Source organism: Platichthys flesus, chromosome 20 (genome assembly GCF_949316205.1).
Source record: "Platichthys flesus chromosome 20, fPlaFle2.1, whole genome shotgun sequence".
Taxonomy (NCBI): Eukaryota; Metazoa; Chordata; class Actinopteri; order Pleuronectiformes; family Pleuronectidae; genus Platichthys; species Platichthys flesus.
The window spans coordinates 20,820,255-20,841,661 of NC_084964.1; the positions used below are offsets into that span (position 1 = coordinate 20,820,255).

At 43.4% G+C, this 21,407-nt stretch overlaps 1 protein-coding gene across 3 annotated transcripts; it reads left to right on the plus strand.

The window, feature by feature from the left end:
- Positions 1-648: 648 nt before the first annotated feature.
- On the plus strand, positions 649-21,165 carry prkg1b (protein kinase cGMP-dependent 1b). 3 transcript variants are annotated; one of them, XR_009924803.1, is made up of 19 exons: positions 649-958; positions 1,058-1,809; positions 4,842-5,008; positions 8,287-8,400; positions 11,469-11,574; positions 12,167-12,230; positions 12,354-12,431; positions 12,516-12,610; positions 13,152-13,217; positions 13,826-13,900; positions 16,298-16,394; positions 17,433-17,572; positions 17,974-18,063; positions 18,398-18,539; positions 18,728-18,891; positions 18,971-19,093; positions 19,176-19,242; positions 19,329-19,395; positions 19,636-19,709. XR_009924803.1 is itself a non-coding variant. In XM_062414100.1 (19 exons), the coding sequence occupies exons 2-19, from the start codon at positions 1,490-1,492 to the stop codon at positions 19,732-19,734; spliced, it is 2,070 nt and encodes a 689-aa protein (XP_062270084.1). In that variant the 5' UTR covers positions 659-958; positions 1,058-1,489; the 3' UTR covers positions 19,735-21,165. The 3 variants fall into 3 exon arrangements, 2 of the variants coding, with proteins under 2 accessions (XP_062270084.1, XP_062270085.1); XM_062414100.1 differs by having other exon boundaries at positions 659-958; positions 19,176-19,238; positions 19,636-21,165; XM_062414101.1 differs by lacking the exons at positions 649-958; positions 1,058-1,809; positions 4,842-5,008; ... (5 more) ...; positions 13,152-13,217; positions 13,826-13,900 and adding an exon at positions 15,314-16,202 and having other exon boundaries at positions 19,176-19,238; positions 19,636-21,165.
- The last annotated feature ends 242 nt before the right edge of the window (positions 21,166-21,407 follow it).

Genomic DNA, 21,407 nt, shown 5'->3' on the forward strand with positions numbered 1-21,407 from the left:
AACTATATATATATATATAAACATACTATATATATTTCTGAATCTCACTGCTCCTTCAAGATATAATGAACAGTTAGTTCATTATTTACCCCCCCATCAGCTTTTTGATATTAAATAGATGTACGATCTGTTGTCTCGTTTTCATATAAACACATCATTGAACATTTACATGTGTTTTCAGTTCATGTTCATATGTAACATGAGGTTTTATATGAAAAACAGCAAAATATTTCACTCCTGCTTCTCCTGAGAAGTGTAGTGACGGTGACCAGCAGACAGGGGGCGTCACAGGACAGAGGGACCTTCTGTGCGTGCTTCTCAGTGGAAACACTAAACTGTAGGTGACATACAAAGAATGATCGATCATTGATTGATTGATGACTGATTGATTGATGACTGATTGCATCATCACATCATCAAGAATCACGGAAAAAATAAAGTTCTATTTTTCCATGAGTGAACAAATAAAACTTTAAAAAAAATGTATCTTTGTTATGAGGAGGATGAAGAGGAGGGGGGGGGGGGGGGGGTAGGCGAAACAAATTTCTTCCACCCTCTTCATGATCCTCTTCCTCCTCCTCTTCATGATCATCCTCCTCTTCCTCCTCCTCCTCTTCAATTCTCCTCCTCTTCCTCAGTTTTCAGACTCTTCCTCATGTGACGGAACATCTCTCTGCTGCTTCAACCCGAAGTGAGACTCGATCCTGCTTCGTTCTTCTCCTCCACATCTTCCTCTTCCGCTCTCTCTTCTTCTCTGCTCCTCTTCCTCTCTGCCAGGACTCTTCGCGGATCTGCGGATTTTAAAGTCACGTTTTTTCCTGCAGCAGGTGTCGCAGCTTGAAGCGTCTCGGGATTTAAAGTTTCACTTCTCTCAGTTTTCTTCCACGTGCTTCTGTCTGTTCTTCTTCTCTTCGTGTTAGATCGTGTTTCCTGGAGCAGCGGAACCCTGCAGGTGGAGGTGAAGTGTTCTTCATCCACTTCGTCTCGTTTAAAGGAGCAAGGTCTCATCCTCTTATCTTATCTTTGATTTGGTCTCTTGTTCTTTCTTTCTTTCCAGGTGGAGATTTTTCATCTCAAATCTCATTTGTTTTCCTTCGTCGAGTGTAACTCTACAGATATGAAGCCTCAAACCCCTGAAGAAGAGTCAAGACAAAAAACCACAGAACAAGATTTGGGACCTTTGAAGAAATGATGGTAACTTCTTGAGTAGATAGACTGAAGGAGCCTTTAAACTCCCTCAGAATCTGGAGGAAACTAAAGAATCTGAAGAACCTCAGAGAGACTCTATGGTACCTGGAGATTCTGAGGAACCCAAGAAGAACCTTGAGAAGCTTTGAAGAATCCCAGAGGAACTTTCAGAGGAACCTGTTGAACCCCCGGAAATAAACAAGATCCTGTAGGGACAGGGAATCTCATAGTCTGGGGGTCCTAGGAACCCTAACAAGTCTGGAGCAGTCCTGAGAACTCTTCAGGGCCCCCCACAGGACTGATGGGCACCCTGCGGGACCTGCAGTATGCCCTCCAGGAGAAGATCGAGGAGCTGCGGCAGCGAGATGCCCTGATCGACGAGCTGGAGCTGGAGCTGGATCAGAAGGACGAGCTGATCCAACGACTGCAGAATGAGCTGGACAAGTACCGGTCTGTGATCCGGCCGGCCACCGCACAGCAGGTCCAGGCTCAGCAGCAGATCCTGGTCCTGCAGCCGGACCAGCAGCGCAGCAAGAGGCAGGCCATCTCCGCCGAGCCCACGGCCTGTGACATCAGCGCCCTCAGCCACGTCACCCTGCCATTCTACCCCAAGAGTCCTGAGTAAGTCCTCAGCACACGTGTGAACATGAGGTGACATTTACAACATGAACCAAAGGATTTCTTCTTCTTCTTCTTCTTCTTCTTCTTCTTATTCTTCTTCTTCTTCTTCTTCTTCTTCTTCTTCTTCTTCTTCTTCTTCTTCTTCTTCTTCTTCTCCTCCTCCTCCTCCTCATCCTCCTCCCCCTCCTCCTCCTCCTCCTCCTCCTCCCCCTCCTTTCCTTAGGGTTAGGGTTTCAGTAAGACTTGAAAGTGTCAGTGAAACGGATCAGATCAGTGGTCAGTTCACACGTTGGAGATGGAAGCAGCATCCCAGTGGTTACAGGTGTTATTCACCTGGACAGATTAAGAATTTACATTTTTATATAATATTATATATATATATTATATTTATTATATATTTCTCATGTATATATATAAACTAAAAACCAGAGTTTGATACTTCAGATTGTGGATTTGTTACAGCCAGATACACCCCCCCCCTCTCCCCCCCACCACCCACACACACAGGCAGATGACAGCACTCCCACCACTTCTCACTGTCAGCATCCTGCAGCTTTGCCTCTGTTTCTCTATGGCTTTCTGTGTGTGTGTGTGTGTGTGTGTGTGTGTGTCTGTGTGTGTCTGTGTGTAGAAACACTGCAGGATTTCAAGCTCGTCACATCAGACAAGTTAATGATGGGCTGAATCTCAGCTGTCACACATCTGCTGCTGACACAGCTTTTATTTTGAAAGGTTCTGTTACTGAGCCTGATGGTTTCCACTGTACCGACGCTGGTTTCCTCTCAGTCGTTGAATGGTTTACTGGTTGATGTTTCCAGTCAGACACGTCTCCATGTCTAAAAGCTTTTCCTATAAAAAGACAGTGGAAACCTGCAGAATACAACTAATGAAAAACTGCGTCACTCTGGAGCGTGTCCTCCACTGAGGCTGAACTCTCCTCCACATGATCCACTGCTTCCTCAGTTCACACAGTCAGAGCTCCACTTAACACACTAACTAACACACTAACTAACTAACACACTAACTAACTAACACACTAACTAACTAACACACTAACTAACTAACACACTAACTAACTAACACACTAACTAACTAACACACTAAATAACTAACACACTAAATAACTAACACACTAACTAACACACTTACTAACTAACACACTAACTAACACACTAAATAACTAACACACTAACTAACTAACACACTAAATAACTAACACACTAACTAACACACTAAATAACTAACTCACTAACTAACACACTAACTAACTAACACACTACTTAACACACTAACTAACACACTAACTAACTAACACACTAACTAACACACTAACTAACACACTAAATAACTAACACACTAACTAACACACTAACTAACTAACACACTACTTAACACACTAACTAACACACTAACTAACTAACACAGTAACTAACTAACACAGTAACTAACACACTAAATAACTAACACACTAACTAACACACTAAATAACTAACACACTAACTAACACACTAACTAACTAACACACTACTTAACACACTAACTAACATACTAACACACTAACACACTAACTAACTGACCAACTGACTGACTAATGAACACATTAGCTAACTAACACACTAACTAACACATTAACTAACCAACTAACTAACACTAACTAACACACTAACTAACTAACACACTAACTAACACACTAACTAACACACTAACACACTAACTAACTGACCAACTGACTGACTAATGAACACATTAGCTAACTAACACACTAACTAACACATTAACTAACCAACTAACTAACACTAACTAACACACTAACTAACTAACACACTAACTAACACATTAACTAACTGACTAACTAACACTAACTAACACACTAAATAACTAACACACTAACACACTAACTAACTAACACACTACTTAACACACTAAATAACTAACACACTACTTAACACACTAACTAACACACTAACACACTAACTTACTGACCAACTGACTGACTAATGAACACATTAGCTAACTAACACACTAAGTAACACATTAACTAACCGACTAACTAACACTAACTAACACACTAACTAACTAACACATTAACTAACCGACTAACTAAAACACTAAATAACTAACACACTAACTAACACACTAACTAACTAACACACTAACTAACACACTAAATAACTAACACACTAACTAACACACTAAATAACTAACACACTAACTAACTAACACACTACTTAACACACTAACTAACACACTAACACACTAACTAACTGACCAACTGACTGACTAATGAACACATTAGCTAACTAACACACTAACTAACACATTAACTAACCGACTAACTAACACTAACTAACTAACACACTTACTAACACATTAACTAACTAACACACTAACTAACTAACTCACTAACTAACTGACTGACTAATGAACACATTAACTGACTAGCACACAAACTAACACACTAACTAAGACATTAACTTACTAACTCACTAACTAACTGACTGACTAATGAACACATTAATTAACTAACACACTGACTAACTAACACACTAACTAACACATTAACTAACCGACCAACTAACACTAACTAACACACTAACTAACTAACACACTTACTAACACATTAACTAACTAACACACTAACTAACTAACTCACTAACTAACTGACTGACTAATGAACACATTAACTAACTAGCACACAAACTAACACACTAACTAACACATTAACTTACTAACTCACTAACTAACTGACTGACTAATGAACACATTAATTAACTAACACACTGACTAACGAACACACTAACTAACACACTAGCTAACACACTAACTAACACACTAACTAACACACTAACTATCACACTAACTAATTCACTTAACAATCTGGTTGTCGTCGTTGATATTGTCCTCTTCCTGGTAACACAGCAGCTAATCAGGCTCCAGTGTTGTTCATGGTGCTCAGCCAGTGGCAGCACAGGACAGTAAGAGTGAGTTGAGTGACAGTTCAGGATGATAACCCCGCCCCTCTCCTGTGGCAGATCAAAGGATCTGATCAAAGACGCCATCTTGGACAACGACTTCATGAAGAACCTGGAGCTGTCTCAGACCCAGGAGATCGTGGACTGCATGTACCCGGTGGATTATGGGAAAGACGCGTGCATCATCAGAGAGGGCGACGTGGGCTCCCTCGTCTTCGTCATGGAAGGTGAGGAGACCACTGAGACTTCATTTTGTTGGCTCATATTTTTAAACCTAATTTTGTTGTTCTGAAGGTTTTCATGCAGAGGCTTTGATCTTCATCAGGATTTCTTCCTTCACTTTTTTGTTGAGATTTAGCGTTGATTCTAACTTTTCTGTTTTTTAATGTTAATTATGTTTTGTGTTATTTTTACTGGAACTTCTTTTTTTGTTGTCATGTTTTATGACCTGAACATGAGTCTTTTTGTTTTTAAAGAGTGTGGATCTTGAGGCCTGTGAGACTTTTACTTTGAAGGATGTTTATCAAACTAAACTCATTGTTATGGTTGTAGAAACAGGAAACAGTTCATTCAGCGAGTTGAGACGTGGACTCTTTGTTTGTCTAGAGCTGTTGGCACCAGATGCCCTAACCCTAACCCTAACCCTCAGTGAACCTGAAGCTGAGCAGCAGCTCCGAGTTGATTGGAGCTGAAACAGGAAGTCTCCTGTGCTCAGTCCGACCTTTAGGTTAGAGCTCCTGAAGCCTGTTTCCTGGTTCAACCTGCTTCTTTGAGCTTCGCTAAGAAATGAATATGTGAACTTTTGAGAACAAATTGTTTCTAATATGAAGAATGAAGAACGTCACATGTTCAACATGGTGATGTGTTAAACGTGTTAAACGTGTTAAACGTGTTAAACTGAGGTCACCTCAGGTCGGCTCCTTTCAGGAGGATTTGAGAACCTTTGTCTCAGTGGTTCTGGATCACAATGGTCCAGATGGACGCTCCTCTGCCCGTGGGAGTTAGCGGCGGATCACACCTCGACAGAACGCTCAAATGTGTGATTTTTGAAAAGAGTCTGGTTTATGCAGAAAACACTGATGGACACACAGTGTTTGTTCAACTGATGTGTGTGTGTGTGTGTGTGTGTGTGTGTGTGTGTGTGTGTGTGTGTGTGTGTGTGTGTGTGTGTGCGAGAGCGGGGGGGTAAGTGGGTCACTGCTAAAATAGATATTACAACATGTCCCTGTCTCTAGTGGGCGAGTGAGCTTCAGACCTGAGTTTATGAACTAATTACTGTAATACACACGATCTTCAGTGGGCTGACTCAGAAGTCGTGACAACGCTGCGTCGTCGATCGACAGAAACAAGAGAAGAAGAAGAAGAAGAAGAAGAAGAAGAAGAAGAAGAAGAAGAAGAAGAAGAAGAAGAAGAAGCAGAAGAAGAAGAAGAGTGTGTTTAAACTGTCAGAGGAAATGAGGAGAGAAAGACAGAGCTAATTCATGATTGGATGATCCGATCAACGTGTGTGTGTGTGTGTGTGTGTTTGTGTGTGTGTGTGTGTGCGCGTGTGTGTGTGTGTGTGTGTGTGTGTGTGTGTGTGTGTGTGTGTTGGAAGTGGGGAGGGGCGCAGATGGCAGCTAAATATATTGACTTCTATTACAGGAAGAGGAAGTGATCCCTAAAAACAGACTACGAGGAAGATTGATTGTGTGTGTGTGTGTGTGTGTGTGTGTGTGTGTGTGTGTGTATGTGTGTGTGTGTTTGTTTTACATAATGAGACAAAACTGCTTCATCTGTTTGTTCCTCCACAGCATTAATGAGCAATAATTCATAACACACACACAGTTTGATGCCTGAACACAAGCTCCTCTGAAAACCTCCTGAGATGTTTAGGAGCTATACAATATTGTTTACTGCCACAGATTTTATTTATTTTACTTACGTTAAAATTCCAGAAATAAAAAATATTAAATATGTTGTTGTGTGTTAATCCACTCATTACATTCCATTTCCTGAACATCTGTCTCCACTGATTAACACAATTCAGTGTCTCTTCCTGCCGTGGTTCCTCGTGAACATCTCATCAACCCCCCCCCCCCCCCCCGCTTCAAACACCACCACCTCCACCTGCAGCAGGGAACCTGGGTCTGAACCAAAAACCTCACAGACACACACACACAAACATACAAACACACACACACACAGCTCTCTGGTGGATGCGGTTGACATGGCAACCTGTTGGATGACCATATTTGGCATTAAAATGTTTTCCCTGTTTCAGTCTGTAGAAGAAGAAAAGAAAAAGAAAGGGATGTGAACCTATGAAAGAACGGAGGATGAAAAGTGTATTTATACCTTTGTGAGGACCAGACTTTATTCAATGGACTGTTGGAGGATTTGTATGGAAACAAAGTGAGTCAGTGTTGATCCTGTGAGTGTGCATGTGTGTGTGTGTGTGTGTGTGTGTGTGTATGTCTGTGTGTGTGTGTGTGTAAACATCTACAGTATGTAAGTTCACCTTCAACAAGAGTCAGGACAAACTACTGAAAACCTGTTACAATTACGTAGAAACCTCAGAGACACATGTCACATCATCAGGATTAAAGTTGTCAGCAGCATTGATGAGGGTAGACCTCTTGAAGAATAACTTCTATATGTCAATCACTCCTGATGCATCATATTCTGTGTTCAGCAACCAGCAAGACCATGATCCACCATCCAGATCAGATCCACTAGAGTCCACAGTCATTGTCCACTGCCTCCAGTTAGGATCCATCATCAGCTGCCACCTCGGTCCTGGTCCACCACCATCTGATGCCAACGTGACACAGGATCCTCCATTACCACTACGATCAGCCAGCACGATATAGAATCCACCAAACTGGATCAAACTGGATCCACCACCACGACCTCTGCTCCACAAATCATAATCCATGATGTGGCCACTGAGGCCCTGGATCTGCAGAGATAAAGCAAATGGACTCGGGGAAGAGGTCAAGGGTCAATATGAATTACTTCAATGGAATAGGGATGAAGAAGAGGAGGAGAAGCTGGAAGGAGAAGCTCTGTGTGTCATGGGTCATAAACTCCTTTGCACCATCAGGTGTGTTTGTCTTGTAATCAATGATACTGGCCGAACTGGAGGCTACACTGAGGCTCAAGGTAAATCTGACTGGGTACTGGTTTGTATGGTAGAACGATGAAAACCATGTGACCCACTCAGTAGATCAGACATCAGTACCTCTAACCCTTTTTAGACTAAACGCTTCCTATTTTAGAACATAGGACAAGTAACGTTCTGCTGCACTAATCAATGCATAGAGCCAGTTGATGTTCTCGACCTTCTGGACCGGGAGCAGCAGAACTAAGAGCAGGTCTGAGACTGGACCAGCTCTAACTATAAACTTTATCGGGGTTTTTGTTTGTTGATAAGAAATACTTCATTTTCTTTCTTATTTATGCCTGTCTCTCTCTCTCTCTCTCTCTGTCCCTGTCCCACTGTGTGTGGATGTCTCTCGTCCAGAGGGGAAGGTGGAGGTGACTAAAGAGGAGATGAAGTTGTGCACAATGGGACCAGGAAAAGTGTTTGGAGAACTCGCCATCCTCTACAACTGCACCCGCACGGCTACTGTCCGGAGTGAGTACACCGAGTGTGTGTGTGTGTCAGTGTGTGTGTGTGTGTGTCTGTGTGTGTGTATTAGTGCGCACCATTAGATAATGTGTTTCTGAGGTGTTTAAGTATTGGAATCTCTGTTTTATCTGAGTTTAATAAGAGAAGGTCACAGAACTGTTTGTTTCTCTATAATGAACTGATGGTCTTGACCGTCAATGTAAAAGCCTTGAGATCATGTAAATAATGATATAAATAAAATTGAATTTAATTGAATTCTCTTTTAATAAACTGGTACCCCCCCCCCCCCAGAGGCTGAACCATCTCCTACTGGAACCTTTAAAGGTTAAGAAGCATGAGTTCTTATTGGAGCTCAGCCTTCAACATCTAAACCTCTGATGGTTCAACCCAAGAGTCGGGCCTCAGCCTCTCTAGATCCAAACTGTCCACAGACTGGTCTCTAGATCCAGACTGTCCACATACTGGTCTCTAGATCCAGACTGTCCACATACTGGTCTCTAGATCCAAACTGTCCACATACTGGTCTCTAGATCCAAACTGTCCACAGACTGGTCTCTAGATCCAAACTGTCCACACACTGGTCTCTAGATCCAAACTGTCCACATACTGGCCTCTAGATCCAAACTGTCCACAGACTGGTCTCTAGATCCAAACTGTCCACAGACTGGTCTCTAGATCCAGACTGTCCACATACTGGTCTCTAGATCCAGACTGTCCACATACTGGTCTCTAGATCCAAACTGTCCACATACTGGTCTCTAGATCCAAACTGTCCACAGACTGGTCTCTAGATCCAAACTGTCCACACACTTGTCTCTAGATCCAAACTGTCCACATACTGGCCTCTAGATCCAAACTGTCCACAGACTGGTCTCTAGATCCAGACTGTCCACATACTGGTCTCTAGATCCAAACTGTCCACAGACTGGTCTCTAGATCCAGACTGTCCACATACTGGTCTCTAGATCAAAACTGTCCACGAACTGGTCTCTAGATCCAAACTGTCCACACACTCGTCTCTAGATCCAAACTGTCCACATACTGGTCTCTAGATCAAAACTGTCCACGAACTGGTCTCTAGATCCAAACTGTCCACACACTCGTCTCTAGATCCAAACTGTCCACATACTGGTCTCTAGATCCAAACTGTCCACGAACTGGTCTCTAGATCCAAACTGTCCACATACTGGTCTCTAGATCCAAACTGTCCACATACTGGTCTCTAGATCCAAACTGTCCACGAACTGGTCTCTAGATCCAAACTGTCCACAGACTGGTCTCTAGATAAAAACTGTCCACATACTGGCCTCTAGATCCAGACTGTCCACATACTGGTCTCTAGATCCAAACTGTCCACAGACTGGTCTCTAGATCCAAACTGTCCACGAACTGGTCTCTAGATCCAGACTGTCCACATACTGGTCTCTAGATAAAAACTGTCCACATACTGGCCTCTAGATCCAGACTGTCCACATACTGGTCTCTAGATCCAAACTGTCCACATACTGGTCTCTAGATCCAAACTGTCCACGAACTGGTCTCTAGATCCAGACTGTCCACATACTGGTCTCTAGATAAAAACTGTCCACATACTGGCCTCTAGATCCAGACTGTCCACATACTGGTCTCTAGATCCAAACTGTCCACATACTGGTCTCTAGATCCAAACTGTCCACATAATGGTCTCTAGATCCAAACTGTCCATATACTGGTCTCTAGAGCAGCTGGATTACCAAACTGACACTTTCCTCCAGTAGAAGCTGCAGCTTCATTCCGTGTTTCACTTCCACACGTCCACACGTCCACACGTCCACACGGCCGCAGGACGCTGATCTGGTTTCAGGAGAAGAGACGGAACAGGTCTGTGGGCAGAGTGGGAGGAACGAGGCTGCAGTCACAACCAACACAACCACAACTCCGACTGTGTGTGTTTGTGTGCACGTGTTTGTGTAACTCTAACTGTTGTCAAGGTTTCCTGGTAGAGTGCTTGTTAAGCACTGGTTGCCAGGCAACACCATCCAGTCCAACCATTGAGCCAAGTTTTGTCATCGGCATCTCTTGGCAACAGCGCTGGGCTCAAGGGGATTGGTCGACTGAAGCCGCAGTCGATCACGTTAGCGTGTTCACGTTAACACAGCACGCACAACTCAAACTCGTCACCACAACACACTGTAGCTGATTCTTAACAAAGAGGAAATTCAAGGTTTGGTTTGAAATCATCAAATCAGATGTTTGTACAGGTTGAAGCTGTCGAGCCAAGGTCGGAAAAGGGGAGGAGCCAGTGTAGCTGAAAACAAGTGGACACATATCTACTTTTTAAACTTGAACACATTACATTTCAAAATATTGATAGGTGTGTTAGAGGTGGCAGAGTAATGTTATGGAAATTATCAAAGTTATAGAATTATCTTTCTGGAGTTTACTTCTGTATCTGCAGCCGGCTCCAGGGTCCAATCAAGGAGACTTAGAATAGATATTTAAATATACTAATAAACATGAACTGTGTAGTACTCTGTAGTTGTGTAATTCTGTGTAGTACTGTGTAGTTGTGTCTAGTACTGTGTAGTACTGTGTAGTTCTGTGCAGTACTGTGCAGGTCTGTGTAGTACTGTGTAGTTCTGTGTAGTACTGTGTAGTACTGTGTAGTACCAGATGGTACAGGGTAAGAAGCTTCATTGTACCATGAAGTACCAACATGTAGTTTTACTCTGAAGGATTTTCTCTTGCTCCTGTGCTTCATGTTGCCTAGCAACCACTGGTCGCTGCTTTAATAAGGTGAACGCACAGATGCTTGTACTGTTGCCATGACAACACCTGCTCGCTGTATGCACACACAGAGACACACAAATTCTTGTACTTGTATGTCAGTGAGGACACTGGTTGGCATGTCCTCACTCTGTGGGTGTATGCAGTACAAGTACACACACACACACAGATACACACACACACACACAAACACACACGCACACACACACACAAATACACACACACACAGATCATGTATTACCACAGCTTGTTGTCAGTGTCAGTTCATGATGTGTAAACTCCACACGCTAACAACATGTGTTCCTCAGCTCTGACACACGTGAAGCTGTGGGCCATCGACCGTCAGTGTTTCCAGACGATCATGATGAGAACTGGACTCATCAAACACGCAGAGTACATGGACCTGCTGAGCAGGTGACCCGACACTGTCTCTTTGACTCTTTGACTCTTTGTCTCTTTGACTCTTTGTCCCTCTGTCTCCATGTCCTGTGTCTCGTTGTCTCGTTGTCTCTTTGTCTCTTTGTCTCTTTGTCTCTTTGTCTCTTTGACTCTTTGTCTCTTTGACTCTTTGTCCCTCTGTCTCCATGTCCTGTGTCTCTTTGTCTCTTTGTCTCTTTGTCTCTTTGACTCTTTGTCTCTTTGACTCTTTGTCCCTCTGTCTCCATGTCCTCTGTCTCTTTGTCTCCATGTCCTCTGTCTCTTTGACTCTTTGACTCTTTTTCTCTTTGACTCTTTGACTCTTTGACTCTTTGTCTCTTTTGTCCCTCTGTCTCCATGTCCTCTGTCTCTTTGTCTCCATGTCCTGTGTCTCTTTGTCTCTTTGTCTCTTTGTCTCTTTGACTCTTTGTCTCTTTGACTCTTTGTCCCTCTGTCTCCATGTCCTCTGTCTCTTTGTCTCCATGTCCTCTGTCTCTTTGACTCTTTGACTCTTTGACTCTTTGTCCCTCTGTCTCCATGTCCTCTGTCTCTTTGTCTCCATGTCCTCTGTCTCTTTGTCTCTTTGCAGCGTTCCGACCTTCAAGGTTCTTCCAGAGGAAACTCTCCGTAAACTGGCCGACGTCATGGAGGAGGTGAGACCTGGACTGTGTCTCCATGACGAAGGGTTTATCACCTGGAGAACAGGTGTTGTTAGTTGTCATGACTTCCTGATTGTGTGTGTGTGTGTGTGTGTGTGTGTGTGTGTGTGTGTTCAGACACACTATGAAGACGGCGAGTTCATCATCAGACAGGGCGCCCGCGGCGACACCTTCTTCATCATCAGCAAGGGAAAGGTACTGATTGGTTCTTCACTGATGATGTATTGATCAGCTGACTCTCGTGGTCGCCTGCTGTCACATGTTCATCACACTCACCAGGTGAACGTGAGCGAGGAGAACTCAGCCAATCAGGAGCCAGTTCACCTCCGAGAGCTCGTCAGGGGAGACTGGTTTGGAGAGAGAGCGCTGCAGGGGTGAGAGAGTGTGACCTCATGGTGGCGCTAGAGAACAGTGGAGGTCACTACAATGAGTGTGTGTGCGTGTGTGTGGGGGGGAGGGGGGGGTCATTTTGACTGTCTGTTGTGTGTCAAACGTGTCAACAATCCAGGTTCAGTTTGTGTGACGACATTTTGATAATGATTTTGAAAACATCAAATGTTTAAATTAAAGATAATTTCACAGAATGAAGAAACTACATTTGAATAAATTAGTGTTTTGAGAAAATGTCGACTGTTTCTTCAGAGAAACTTTTTTAAATGTGTCTTAGGAAAGTGAGTAAATTATTTTAAATTGAAAATATTTTATAAAATGTACTTTGAAGAATTGTTTCGTGTAAATCTCCCGACTTGTATAGATCAGAAAAGTCTTATGAAGAGAGGACAGTTTGGGGAATACAGTTTTGTAATATAATCATGATAAATTATATTTATTACATAATACATATTTAATGCATGTTCAATGCAACAAAAGAAAAATTAAAAGTGTTTAGTTAAAAGGAGATTTGTGTGTCCACAGGGAGGACGTGAGGACAGCCAGCGTCATCGCTGCCGACACGGTCACCTGCCTGGTCATCGACAGAGAGTAAGAAATCCACTTTTCACATTGATATGAGTAATTCATCATATCAATAATTCAGAGGACATTATAACTAAGCTGTGAGGAACCACAACAACAAATCACAAAACACAACAACAGCAGAAACCAGAGCTGCTGCTCCAGCTCGAACATCTCCGACCTGGGGACCAGGAGCTGGAGGAGCAGCAGCAGCTAGATGGAGTGAAGACGTGTGAATAAACAAATCTATAATCCATAACACATAACACGTCTCCTCCTCTGAAGGTCCATGATCTGCAGCTGAGACAAGAAGAAGTTTAAAGTAACATCAAATAGAAACAATCAACATTTATAACAAAACAGTCTCATGTAAATGTCAGATGAACATTACTTCCTGTTTTAATTAATTAAATAAAAATCTAATGTTTCTTAAAAACTCCTGCTGGTGTATTTAAAGCTGCGTGATGCCCTCTGCTGGTTCCCAGACAAACTACACCCTCACCACTCTACTCGTTTCATATAATACTTCTGTTGTATGTAGTTCATTCAGTTTATATAGTGTGAGTAAATGTATGTATAATTTAATATAAATTGTTTCTGTGTAATTTCGTGATTGGCTGTTTCCTCTGCCGCAGCTCGTTCAAGCATCTGATTGGTGGATTAGACGACGTCTCAAATAAAGGTTACGAGGACGCTGAAGCTAAAGCAAAGTAGGTTTAACACACACACACACTGAGTCAAAATACTATTACTCTGAACATTAACATCAAATCTTTTCTTACATTAAACTGAACTCATGTAAATTAATTAAACGACACAGATTCAGTTCTTTGTTGTTTCATCACTTTCATCACAGATGTTTTATTATTGTTCAGTTTCTGCTGCTCTGATGTTTGATGATTGTCTCAATATTAAAAGTTTTGTTATGACTTAAGTTATTAATAATAAATATAACTATTTTGTTCAGCTTTTAAAATAAAATACACAAAAAGATTCACAAAAGCATCTGTTCATTTTAACGGAAGTGTTGTTATGTTTGTCACATGTCAGTGTGTGTGTGTGAGTGTGTGTGTGTAACTGGAAACTCAGTGCTGCTTACGTCACATGATCTAATAATACCAGCGTTGTGGGTCAGGCTGAAGGACGCAGAGACGTCTCCATCCTGTTTTATGATAACAATAATCTGCTCAGATTAATTCATCACTTTCAGCTGAACGCACATTCTCATGTATCTGTCTGAGTCCCTTAGAAGTACAAATACCTCAAAAGTACAAATACCTCAAAAGTACAAATACCTCAGAAGTACAAATACCTCCACACACACATACAGAGTTGGATGTGTTGCTGTCTTGTCGTGTATCAGGTGACAGGTCATGTGACAGAGTGAAGCTGAAGCAGACATCTCCTCTTATGGTATAAATCAAATACCACACACACACACACACACACACACACACACACACACTTTTCCTTTACACCAGTGATATTTCCCATCATGCCCTTCATGTGGGGGTGTCTTGCTCAGGGACACTTGGGCAGGGAAGGTCTGAGGATTTGCACTCCTCACTATCACAAACTATATTTAGATGTTTACGAGTCGTCCTCTGGCCGAGCGGCTGCTGAGCTCTGGTTCCAGGAAATAGTCCTGTCCCTGTTTTCGGATGTTTGCTGCTTGAGATCACGATCATGTGACACCGGAGCTGAATCCACAGAAAAGTTTAGTTCACCCCAAAACTTTAAAAAGACACAAATTGATTTGTACAAATTAAATAAAAAAACAGACAAATGCAAGACAAGCGTAAATCTGTCAAAATAAAAGCATAAAGGTGAATTCACACCTGAGCCTTTTGGACTTGTTTAGACGACAGACGCATTATATTGATTCTAAAGTCGTGAACACAACATCTGACATATTATTGTTTATAAATCATTTGTGTAAACATGGGATCAAGAACATCCTCGAGCGGGTCAACACAACCAGAGGTGTTTTACTTCCTGTTGTGAAGACGATGAATGAATGTTTACTTTGGAATGTGGACATTTCATCTGAAACTGAACAGATGATCAGACTCATGAGTCCAGTCGATGGTGTTGAACAGACGCAGAGGAACCAGGGGACGTCCTGAACGTCCTGCTGACCTCTGAAGTTGAGACGTCTGCTTGTGGGGACAGTTTGTCCTCCTTCTGTCTTTCACTCTATTTGATGGCAGAGCTGCGTTTACTGTGTGAACCTCTCAGCAATGTTTCCATGTGCTAAAAATACCAGCGGCGTCCTGGTCTTCTCAGGTTGACTTCACTCCAGGACTCGCTCCAACCAGACGTGGACGGATGTCTTCGAGTCTTTCTTTTAGTCGTAGTTTTGGTGTAGAAATAGAATTTGTTTTTCTGGAAAAGTTTGTGTCCTGGAACAAGCTGCGACTTTCTGCTTGTGTGATGACTCCCTGTCTGGGTTTCGTCTCTTCTGGATTCTGACGTCCTGCAGCCGGGTTTTAACCTTAATGCACAAAGAGGATCTGGATCTGCAGCGCCGGTCCGAGCCGAGCAGAGCCGCGCTCCGCCCTCATCATGTGAACTGGAACCCGTCCTTCGAGACGGCTCTCCTCCGGACGCTGTGCCGAACCTTCTCGTGAGGATCGGACTCGTTCGGGTTTCTCCTCCAAACCTTTCTTTGCACTTTTCTTCTGTCTTTAAGCAAGTGACTGATGTCTGCCTGAAGATCAACGACTCAAACGATTTTTAAATTTTTACGATTGACTACGATCCTGAAGAGGTTTCATGTTTAGAATTCTTTGGTGAAGCAGTAGACGAGTTTAGAGAAGACAGGAAGTTCATCGGATCGTCTGCTGAACGCTCAGATTGAAGTTTGGACATGAGGGAGTTGCTTTCCGTCCCGGTGAGGCGGCAGAGAGAGCGACTCTCCAGCCTCCCTGCCCCCCCGACCTCCTCCATCACCTCCTTCTCCATCCAGACCTCCAGGAAGTTCCCCTTCTTCCGCGTGGTGAAGTGCTGCAGGTACGAGTGGAGCGTGAGCACGTTGAGGAGTCGACCGCGTCCCGCTCAGATGCTTCCTAACGTTCCTCATGGTCATTCCTGTGATTTGATTTCAGATACGCGGCGGAGAACGTCTTCTTCTCCAGCCTGAAGCTGAGCGACTTCAACATCATCGACACGCTGGGAGTCGGAGGCTTCGGCCGCGTGGAGCTGGTACCACCACTCACATGTCACCACAGCACACCTGGCTGCACTGGTTTCAGTCGGAAACCAGTTTGAAACCAGTTGAACTTTTGAAATGTTTGATTAGGTTCAGATTTTCAGATTTTGAAACCAGTCTCAGTTCAGTGTGATCAGATTTAAATGAACTGGAACCAGTTCAAATAAGTTTTAGAGCATTTTGAAGCCAGATTTATATTCAGACCAGTGTTTGTGTGTGTGTGTGTTTGTGTGTGTGTGTGTTCTCGTCGGTGTGTAGTTATTTGAATTATTTGACGGATGGATAGGTGACTGGAGGGTGTGGCCTGTGGTGCATTGCCCCTGTGGGGGCGGGGTTCTGTGCCGCAGGAGGCGGAGTCTGACAGAGTTGAAGGTCGTAGGGGAAGCCCTGCGGAGGGCGTCCCCGCTCAGGGTTTCCCATCATGCCCCTGGGTCCGGTGTCCTGAGTCGCTCGGTCAGCGTGAAACTCAACACCAAGAACAACCGACCTCTGACCTCCAGACTGTCGCTCTGCCCCCCCCAACAGTACACCGACTCCTCGTCTTCATCAGCTTCACATTAACCTGGTGGAACATTCAAAACCTGACTCACCAGCTCAGTTACTTTACTCAGGTAGTAATAGAACTCAGGTAATCAGATTACATTGATATTGAGAGTATAAACATTTTATATCCTCCAGCCACCAGTGAACAGACACACACACACACTCACACACATACAGTACACACACACTCACACACTCATGAGAAAGGTGCGGCCTATGACAAGTCAGAGTTAGAGCTCATATAACGTAACATGAAGAACATCCACAAATAGAGGATTGTGTCATTTGTGTGTGAGTGTGTGTGTGAGTGTGTGTTTTATAATTTGAACTGACACTGTCACATGATGCATCTCCATAATGTCAAAAGTCAAAGTAGAGTTTCACGTGTTAAATGTTTTAACATCAGATCGTTAATAATAGAAGTTGTTCTGTGTTTTTGTGACGTGTGTCATCACTGGTTTGAATAAGTGTGTGTTGTTGTTTTTCAGGTGCAGCTGAAGAACGATGAAGCAAAGACGTTCGCCATGAAGATCCTGAAGAAACGACACATCGTGGACACGAGACAACAAGAACACATCCGCTCCGAGAAGGTCATCATGACCGAGGCTCACTCGGACTTCATCGTCAGGTCACTCCTCTTCTTCATCGCTATCTTCATCAAACCTCCTCACTGTCTGCACACCACAGTCTTCATCACAGGATGTCATGTGATCAAATGCTCCATCGTCATGAAGACTTCTAAGAAAACAAATCAATTTAAGTTTATTTATATTAAAAAGTAATTTTCACTTCACTTTAGACGTTAATGTTTGTGTTGCTGTAGTTTTCAAAATAAAAGAAAGTCTCTTGGCTTTCAGAATAAAAACCTTTGAATCATCCTTTCCAACAGGAAAAATCAAGGTTATATTTTTTTGATGATATTTTTAAGAAAACTACTCAAAGGCAGAAGTTTCATAATTACCTTTAATACATGATATAATTGAATATATGAATATATAATATAACATGTGATGTCTGGGTTGTGTTCAGGTTGTATCGGACGTTTAAAGACAGTAAATATCTGTACATGCTGCTGGAGGCTTGTCTGGGAGGAGAGCTGTGGACCATCCTGAGAGACAGGTACTCGTCCTGAGACACTCACTGTGTTCAACTGTTACCTGTTCCAACAGCGACACCTAGTGGTCGGAGGTGTTGTGTTTCAGGTCTCATGAACGTCTTCATTGAATTTCTTCATATTTGGCACAAATAAAAACTCAAAGGTCAAAGGTCAAAGTAACTCTTGAGCGTGATATCTCAAATCTGTCTCTAGAGCATTTCTTCACGTTCTGACCATAAACTAAAATAGTCTTAAAGACATGTGAATAATGTTAATTCCTCTTTAATATTGTTACTTAATCTTAAATGATATTAAATCTTTAACACACTTTAATAATGGGGGGCCCTCTCCACTCAGGGGCTCGTTTGAAGACTCGACCACCAGGTTCTACACGGCCTGTGTCGTGGAAGCCTTCTCCTACCTGCACGCCAAAGGAATCATCTACAGAGACCTGAAGCCGGAGAACCTCATACTGGATAGTCGAGGATACGCCAAGCTGGTACACACACACAAGCACACACACACTCACACGCACATACACACACACAGGAGAGGTTAACACTAACCCACAGAGTCAAGGGGAAACCTCCAGATTTGATTTTTCATTCTTTGTACAAAGCAAAGTAAAACTCAGACCAGAGGTAAGAAATCACTTTTCATCGTTTTCGATCTGCTCCGTCATTTCAGGTCGACTTTGGTTTTGCCAAGAAGATCGGTTTCTGTAAGAAGACGTGGACGTTCTGCGGGACGCCGGAGTACGTGGCTCCAGAGATCATCCTCAACAAAGGTCACGACGTCTCTGCAGACTACTGGTCTCTGGGCATCCTGATGTTCGAGCTGCTGACCGGCAGGTGAGGACACACACCTGCCGGGGTCAGTCAGTTGTAGCTCTGGGAATGTCAGTCTCACAGTGTCCATTTGTGTCTCCAGTCCCCCGTTCTCAGGCCCAGACCCAATGAAAACCTACAACATCATTCTGAGAGGTATCGACATGATCGAGTTCCCCAAGAAGGTCACCAAGAATGCAGCCAGCCTCATAAAGAAGCTCTGCAGGTAGGGGGCGCTGTGTGGCAGTTTGTGAATTCAGCTCAAATCTCCAGAACAAACCTCTGAACTTCAGCTGCTTGTGTCACAGAGACAATCCGTCAGAGAGACTCGGAAACCTGAAGAACGGAGTCAAAGACCTTCAGAAGCACAAGTGAGTGAGTCGACGCAGACCTCCGCCAACCTTCAGCGACAGCGTCATCAGTAATAATGAATTAAAGTGAAGCTGTGTTTGTGTTGTCAGGTGGTTTGAAGGTTTTAACTGGGAGGGTCTAAAGAAAGGAACCCTGACTCCGCCCATCACACCTGACGTGAGTAGAAGAAGAAATCTATGTTTAATTTGCCTGATTTAATAATGGAGGAAAGATGCACTAACTGTTTATATGTTTACATGCTTGTGTTTCATGGCACTAACTGTGAACCCAGCTTTATTCTGCCTGGGGCCATTTCTTGCATCTTTCGCTCCAATCATCAGTTTTCTCATAATAATAATAAAGCTGAAGCTAGGGATGAAGATTGAGATGAAGAGCATGTGATGTTCTTCTGTCCAGGTTTCTTCTCCAACTGACACCAGCCACTTCGACAGTTTCCCTGAAGACACGGACGAGCCGCCACCAGACGACAACACTGGATGGGACTTTGACTTTTAAAGTAAACCTGAAGCTCTGAAGATAAAGAGGACGAATGAAACCAATTATACTGCGTGTCTCCACCTGAAGAGCCTGGGACGTCTGAGCAGGGCTGGACCCTTTGGGAATCAAACCTTCAACGTTTTGTCGGGACATCGTGTCCCCAAATTAGTTGAGCACTATCATTTCTCACAAGTGGGTCAAAATAACTTTGGCAACACAAGTTAACATGGTTTAAAAAACAGTTAGACCAGCTCCCTTCAGCTCCACCTGGAGGGCAACAAAGACACTGCAGCCAGCAGGAAACCTCTGCGCCTATCAAGTGTCCTCTCATCCCTGGATGACCTTTGACCCCTCTTAGGGTCGACTTCCTATCCTTGACATCTGGATGGTGAGTTGAGGGGTCGGGCGAAGGAGAGGAAGTGAAGCTTAAGGTCACTATGATGCTTTCACTTCATGATTCATCAAAACCACAATTTGAAACACAGAACTCTTCACTTTCCTGTCGTGTAACACAAAGACAGAGTCTGAGACAACTGAAGAAGAACCAGCTAACATCGGCCTCCTCTTCTTTTTAAATAACTGAAGAGTTTTTTAAATTCATAAGATGTTCAGCCTCATGACTTCTCAGTTAATCAACACAGAAGAACCAGTTTGTCAAATAAAGAAAGAAAACTTTGAAGAGTTGAAGTCGACCTGATAATCGATGATTTGATCAGTTTGTGATGCATCCACAGAAGTATAAGGGTTTCACGTTGGTACGAAGCCTTTTTATTCGCAGTCTGATCGTGTTGTGATATTTTTGTGAAACCATCAGTGAAGTGATTCTGTGAGCTCTGCATGAAAATAACGTGTTCCATTTTCACCTCCAGAGGGCGATGTTGAGTCAGGCACGCATCTTCAACGCACCGGGCCAAGTCCGGCGTCAGAAAGAATTTATCAACATTTAAGGAAAACATTTAGTTTGTTGGTTCCACAGCTGGAGTCAGACCACAGTTAGCTTAGCTTAGCATAGACCGTCCAATGTTTCCCCAACAGCTCTGAAGTCTGAAGAACTTATATCTCATCTGTTGAAAACGTAATCAGAAGACGTAGGAATATGTGTCTTCATCACACAGAACTGGTCTGGATCCAGTGAGGGATCTGGTCTGGATCCAGTGAGGGAACTGGTCTGGATCCAGTGAGGGATCTGGTCTGGATCCAGTGAGGGAACTGCTCTGGATCTAGTGAGGGATCTGGTCTGGATCCAGTGAGGGAACTGGTCTGGATCCAGTGAGGGATCTGGTCTGGATCCAGTGAGGGAACTGCTCTGGATCCAGTGAGGGATCTGGTCTGGATCCAGTGAGGGAACTGGTCAGGATCCATTGAGGGAACTGGTCTGGATCCAGTGAGGGATCTGGTCTGGATCCAGTGAGGGAACTGGTCTGGATCCAGTGAGGGATCTGGTCTGGATCCAGTGAGGGAACTGCTCTGGATCCAGTGAGGGATCTGGTCTGGATCCAGTGAGGGAACTGGTCAGGATCCATTGAGGGAACTGCTCTGGATCCAGTGAGGGAACTGGTCTGGATCCAGTGAGGGATCTGGTTTAGAACAAAACAAACACAGATCAACACGTTTTCTCATTTGTCAAGTTTCATCAAGTCTGGTCAACTTGAAAACGGAAAATTGATTCTGTGATTATATTTAGTGTTTAT

What these genes read in the sequence shown, in the direction of transcription:
- prkg1b (XM_062414100.1), top strand. Translation starts at nt 1,490, where the DNA reads ATGGGCACCCTGCGGGACCTGCAGTATGCCCTCCAGGAGAAGATCGAG. An exon ending in GACGCTGAAGCTAAAGCAAA is followed by an intron (nt 13,901 to 16,297) that starts GTAGGTTTAACA and finishes ATTTGATTTCAG; the next exon opens with ATACGCGGCGGAGAACGTCT. An exon ending in CACTCGGACTTCATCGTCAG is followed by an intron (nt 17,573 to 17,973) that starts GTCACTCCTCTT and finishes GGTTGTGTTCAG; the next exon opens with GTTGTATCGGACGTTTAAAG.